The sequence below is a fragment of the Dipodomys ordii genome, unplaced genomic scaffold (assembly GCF_000151885.1).
Source record: "Dipodomys ordii isolate 6190 unplaced genomic scaffold, Dord_2.0 Scaffold82, whole genome shotgun sequence".
Classification (NCBI taxonomy): domain Eukaryota; kingdom Metazoa; phylum Chordata; class Mammalia; order Rodentia; family Heteromyidae; genus Dipodomys; species Dipodomys ordii.
In genome coordinates this window covers 297,103-303,403 of record NW_012267298.1, presented here as the reverse complement: position 1 = coordinate 303,403, position 6,301 = coordinate 297,103, and the positions used below count along the sequence as shown (strand labels likewise).

Below are 6,301 nucleotides of genomic sequence, written 5' to 3'. Positions count from 1 at the left end.
CCTTGAGCTGAAGAGCTGAGGGACAACACCCAGGCCCAGAGTTCAGGCCCCACAACCGGACCCAAAAAAAAAAAAAGAGAGATTCTAAGTTCTTTTTTGGGGTGGGGGGTGGTCCAGTTGTGAGGTCTGAACTCTGGGCCTGGGCACTGTCCCTCAGCTCTTCAGCTCAAGGCTAGCCCTCTCTCTACCACTTGAGTCACAATGCTACTTCCAGCTTTTTTTTTCTACTTATGTGGTGCTGAGGAATCGAACCCAGGGCCTCATGCATGCAAGGCAAACGCTCTACCACTGAGCCACCTTCTCAGCCCCAAGATTCTAAGTTTTTAAAAACATTAAAGAGAAGACCACAAACTAGTAAATTTCAGAATCCCTAATATCCTTTATTATGTACTTTTAAAATCTTTGCTTTTTAAAAGATGTTGTAATTTCCATAATAAATTAATAACTTGGGTTTTATTTCTAGATATCTAGATGATCTCAATGAAGGTGTTTATATTCAGCAAACAATAGAAACTGTGCTTCTCAATGAAGATGGAAAACAACTCCTAGTAAGTAATAGTGAGCATATAAGGTAGAAATCCAAGAAGAGGAAACTGAGCATTTTTTTTTCCTCTATAAGTCACAAATACATAGAGAACACTAGTTAAAAAGAAGCAAGTAAGGTGATAATAATCTTCTAATCTACAGGTACAAAACTGAGGTTAGAAAGTACTAAACAGCCGGGCACCTGGTGGCTCACTCCTATAATCCTAGCTACTCAGGAGTCTGAGATGTGAGGATCATGGTTCTAAGCCAGCCCGGGCAAGAAGGGCAAGAAAATCCGTGAAACTCTTATCTCCAATTAACCACCAGAGAAGTGGTGCTGTAGTTCAAGTGGTAGAATGCTAGCCTTGAGCTGAAGAGCTGAAGGACAGTGCTCCGGCCCCACGACCAACAAAAAAAAAAAGTCATAAACAGTGAATGAAATTACCAATGAATAAAAGACTGTGGATGTTATGAGCTTCTTTGCTGTAAGAATTCTATCTTCTTTACATCTTGCATCCTAGACATCTAGCCTAGAACTTCACACATAGACACACTTAATGTTTATTAAATATGTGAATGGCTTTATAATGAAGTAATATAAAGTAGTATAATGAAGTCATAATGGGATTTCATTTTTCCTAATCCAAGCAAAATACCAAAAATAGGCCAGCTGAAAGATAACCACTGTGAGTTAAAATTTATTTGGGTGTTGGGCGGCAGCGGCTCACACCTTTAATCCTAGCTACTTAGAAGGCTGAGATCTAAGGATCCAAGTTCAAATCCAGTCCAGGGAAGAGTGTCTGTGAGACTCTTATCTCCAGTTAACCACCAGAAAAACTAGAAGTGGCACTGTGACTCAAGTGGTAGAGTGCTAGCCTTGAGCTAAAGAGCTCAGGGACAGCGCCTAGGCCCATAGTTCAAGCCCCAAGACCACTAAAAAAAAAATTATTTGAGGTAAATTTTCAAAGCCTATACTGCACAGAAGTTGAGAACCCTTTATAGAAAAGTGGTATTTTCCTTAAATATAAAACTTTTAGGAAAAATGGATCAAAGTGATCTTTTTAAGTGTTGTTAACTTCATAAAAATCTGTACTTCTATGAATTTGGCCATTGTCTTTTCTCTTCCTAGTGTGAAGCACTGTACTTATATGGAGTTATGTTGCTGGTCATCGACCAAAAGATTGAAGGGGAAGTCAGAGAAAGAATGCTAGTCTCTTACTATCGATACAGGTACCCTGCCCCCTGCACTGCTCCCCTGTCCGAAGCACCTCCACACTCCTTTTGGTGGAATGTAACATGTTCTCTTATACCACCATAACTCAGTTTTTTTAAAAAAGGAATCTGAATTTTCTCTACTGAGTTTTGGAAGTCAAATATTTTTTAAGAAACATTTTCAAATATGATTCCTTGACAAACAAAAAAAGTGAAATGTGTTTTCTTTTGTCATTTTTGTGATAAAGACTGAAAATTTTTGAGTCAGGATCAGATTGACAGTGCATTCTCACCCATTTATGCATAGACACAAAAACTAGCAACAGGACTTAGCCAAGATCTCATGTTGTATGTGTCTGTATAGAACCATGAGTATTCAGGAAGTACGGTCTTGAAAAAGAGCCAGTTTTTAAAATTTCGGCACCCAGCTTAAGGTTTTCTCTATGTTTAGTGAAGGAATCAAAAACTGTTTTTTAAAAATAGTATCTGAAATAGATTCAGGGAAGAAACCATCAAAAAAAAGAAAAAGTTACTGTATGACTTTAGGATAATAATGTGAGGAGTAAAATGAAACTTTTAAGTTTGGGCCCAGTGAAAAGCAAAAGAGGCTTATCCTCAACTGAAAAGGATTGAGGACATTGTGTTCTTAGCAACACTGGCTACTGCTGTCTTATCAGCTATAATTTAACCTCAAGCTTTTACACTAGCCTGTTGGCTTTCAGCTTCATCATATATGAAGAAAGTATCTACTAGTGTATATCATTCACAGCACTTGAACTGTAAGCTGTTGTATCATCTGTATTTTAAAAAATGAAACTTGAATGACCTTGCCTACGTTTCTGGAAATACCTGGGAAAAAACAAAAGCAACAAATAATGTAAGAAAGAAGGAAAAAGAAAAGCCCACCTTTGAAAAATCAGACTTTGTCCCTCTGAATACAAACAAATCCCATGAAGAGGAAAACACCCACCAACACTGGACAATTGCCAGACTTGAGCTGAAGGAGAGTCTTACATCACCAAATATGAGGTCATCTCAAGTTGACCATTGTTTGGGTTAGTTCATTTCTCTCAGGGTTTAATTTTTCACCCTGAAAGTCACAAATATTTTTATTAGGTCACTACAGAAGGCGCAGCTTGCCAAAGGAAAGCTAGCTAATATATATGACACTTTAAATTGGTATAATGTAATGTGATTTTTTTTTTAGTTGTGAAATGTTTGTTTAGCTTTACATTATTTATCTATAATCCTGAAATCCAAAGAGCTCTGAAAAAGATATCTGCATACACACACATACCTCATTTGGCAGCCAAACCTGAACCTAAAACTATTTAGAGTCAAACCTACTCAGAACAACTAAATAGATGAGCCAATTTTTTTCCTCTACAATCACGAATGTCCATTCACCTTGGGATAGAACTCACCCCCTGCTGGAATATTGTATTGTATGTGATCTAAATATCATATTACCTTGTGACATACGGAAAATGCTGAATTCTAAAACAAATCCAGTCCCAAGGATTTGGGGAAATGGATGTTGGATCTTTACCTAGAACTAATATCTGTCTTTTAAATGGGTTTTTAAATACATAATGAACTTTAATGATACAAACTGTCAAATCTAGTTGGAATTCTTCACTTTTCTGTACTGTACTTCTGAGTTTCTAATATATAAGGTTTCTTTGTCTCTTTATTCCCATGTAAACATGACTTAGTGCGGCTCGGACTTCTGCTGATTCAAATATGGATGATATTTGTAAGCTTCTACGAAGTACAGGTTATTCTAGCCAACCAGGAGCCAAGAGACCACCCAACTATCCCGAGAGCTATTTCCAAAGGGTACCTATCAACGAAACCTTCATCAGCATGGTCATTGGTCGACTGAGATCTGATGATATTTACAATCAGGTAGGAATTAAATCTATTAGGACCTTATTAGTTTAAAGATTGAGTTCACTTTTCTCCTCAGTTACCTCTTTGTGTCTTTTCCTCAAAGAGTGAAAATTATAGTGAGAAACAATGTCATGGAAATGAGACAAACAATTAGAAAGATGTATTCTTTTAGTCATTCATTCAAGAAATTGTTATTGATTATGTGTTGGGTACCCATTCATGTATAAAGTGCTAGGGCTCTATCACTAAAGAAGGTAGGTCATGGACCCTAAACATTATGAGCTTGTAGCTTAGGAAAATAGATACCTAGTGAAGGAATTACAAGAAAACAAGCTGAGTGTTGTACAAGGGGAAGCCCAGGCTGCCAGAGAGCATGTAGCAAGGTAGGAAGATTGCCAAGGTAGGGGAACCAGGGGGCAGTCCGGGGGATAGAAAAGGCTTACACAGGGCTAAAGTACCTGCAGCATCTTAAAGTTACCTCACGTTCCTCATTCACTTACTGAGAAGAATACTGAAGAGAGTTTCCATTTGATTTCATTGTTAGGAAAATGATGTTGTTTTGTGTATTACTGTAACAGAATAAAGAATTGTGACTTTGATAACTGGGCATCATATATCATATATTCAGAACATACTTGCTCTGTATAGAACTTTAGGAAACCTATTTACTCAGTCTTTCGTGTGTATATGGAAAGCATCAATAAGAGTCTTTTGTTCTTCCTTTTTGTTTTGTTTTAACATCAGAAGCTACCTCAGGTACTAGGTCTTCATAGCAATTGTTGCCATTCATTGAGAATTTCATCTAAGCTAGCATCGTGGTGGTGATTGGGATTCATATTGCTTTCTCTGCTCAAAATAGATGCCATTATACCCATACTAGAAAAATACGTTTCATTAATTTTCACAAGGTCATACAACTAGGTAACAGAGGCATAACTGGAGTTTGGGTCTGTATGAATTCAGATCCTATGCTGTTTCCTTACTGTCTCTCATTACGATATTTGGTCTCTAACTCCAACCATTTATTGGTATCTGAGGCACTGTGTTTCTATTTTCTCCAATTCAAAAGACAGCCATTGAATTGGACTAGCAGATTCCATTGGGATGATGAAGGAGGTGAGAATTCCGAGTTGCAGAACAGTTTAAAATCAGAACAGTAAGTTGAGCTTATCAGTTCTAGGGGGTTGTCTGTGATAGGGAAGACACAAAATGGACAACTAGTAGGAGATACAGGATCAGCACTTTTTTTTTGGGGGGGGGGGTCCGGTCATGGGGCCTGAACTCCGGGCCTCAGCTCTTCAATTCAAGGCTAGCGCTCTACCACTCAAGCCACAGCGCCACTTCTGGCTTTTTTCTTTTTGCTTATGTGGTGCTGAGGAATCAAACGCAGGGAATCAGGCATGCAAGGCAAGCGCTCTACCACTGAGCCACCTTCCCAACCCTTTTTCTTTATTTTTTAGGACAAAAATCTCACTTTGTAGCATAGGCTGGCCTCAGAGTCACTGTGTACCTTAGGCTGGCGTGACCATGCCCACCTGTTTTTTTCTTTTTGCCTTCCTTTTTTTTCTTTTTTAAGATAGATCAAATGGTAGCAAAGTGAAGGGTTAAAAGAACACAGTGAGGTTAGGAATAAAAGAAGTCAATATGTCAAGGCTACAACCTGTAAATTGCACCAGGGCCAGTATGTTGACAGGTGATGGCCTCTGGGAAATGATTACGCCCTAGAACAAATGATTGGATTTAAGTATGTGGACATTCAGTGTTACCAATGCTATATTGCAGGTCTCTGCTTATCCTCTGCCAGAGCATCGAAGCACCGCCCTGGCAACTCAAGCTGCCATGTTGTACGTCATTCTCTACTTTGATCCTTCCATTCTTCACACCCATCAAGCAAAAATGAGGGAGATCGTAGACAAATACTTTCCAGATAATTGGGCAAGTACTGCTGGTTTGTTTGTTTGTTTTCAAGTAAATTTGTTACAGAATTCTTTTGGCCATTAACCCTCAGGTTATACTATTGTAAATACTTGGACAAAAAGAACACTTAGGCAAAATTACTTTGTATATTGAGAATTTATAAGTCATAACATGAAGTACTTAAACCAGTGAGTAAATTTTTTGACAAACACATTAGAATTTTCCTTGAATGGAAAACAAGCATTGAAATATATCTTGCTTTATCTGTTGAGATTACAACTGAGTTAAAGGTTTTTCTGGCTTGTTGTTTTTTTTAAATAAATCTAAGCTAGCAAAATTCATTTGCCAGTTTTTGAATAGGAATTCCCCTTCCATGATAAGGGGTTTTTTTGTTTTGTTTTGTTGTTGTTTTTTGTCAGTCGTGGAGCTTGAACTCTGGGCTTGGGTGCTGTCCCTGCACTCCTCAGCTCAAGTGTTCTACCATTTGAGCTACAGCACCACTTCTGGTTTTCTGGTGGTTTATTGGAGATAAGAGTCTCATGGACTTTCCTGCCTGGGCTCACTTTGAACTGCAATCCTCAGCTGTCAGCCTCCTGAGAAGCTTGGATTACAAGTGTGAGCCACCAGTGCCTGGCTCTATGATAAGTTTTATCTGCAAGGGGCTGGGAAGGTGGCTCAGTGGTAGAGCGCTTGCCTTGCATGCATGAGGCCCTGGGTTTGATTCCTCAGCACCACATAAGCAAAAAGAAAAAAG

The 6,301-nt window shown here is 38.6% G+C and overlaps 1 protein-coding gene across 1 annotated transcript in view; it reads left to right on the top strand.

The window, feature by feature from the left end:
* The window catches only part of Kiaa0196 (KIAA0196 ortholog), a 55,707-nt gene that overhangs the window by 21,924 nt on the left and 27,482 nt on the right, over window positions 1–6,301 (top strand). The window contains exons 3-6 of the mRNA XM_013025126.1: window positions 464–548; window positions 1,655–1,755; window positions 3,453–3,645; window positions 5,413–5,565. Coding sequence (XP_012880580.1) covers window positions 464–548; window positions 1,655–1,755; window positions 3,453–3,645; window positions 5,413–5,565 — 532 coding nt within the window. The remainder of the gene's footprint in view (window positions 1–463; window positions 549–1,654; window positions 1,756–3,452; window positions 3,646–5,412; window positions 5,566–6,301) is intronic.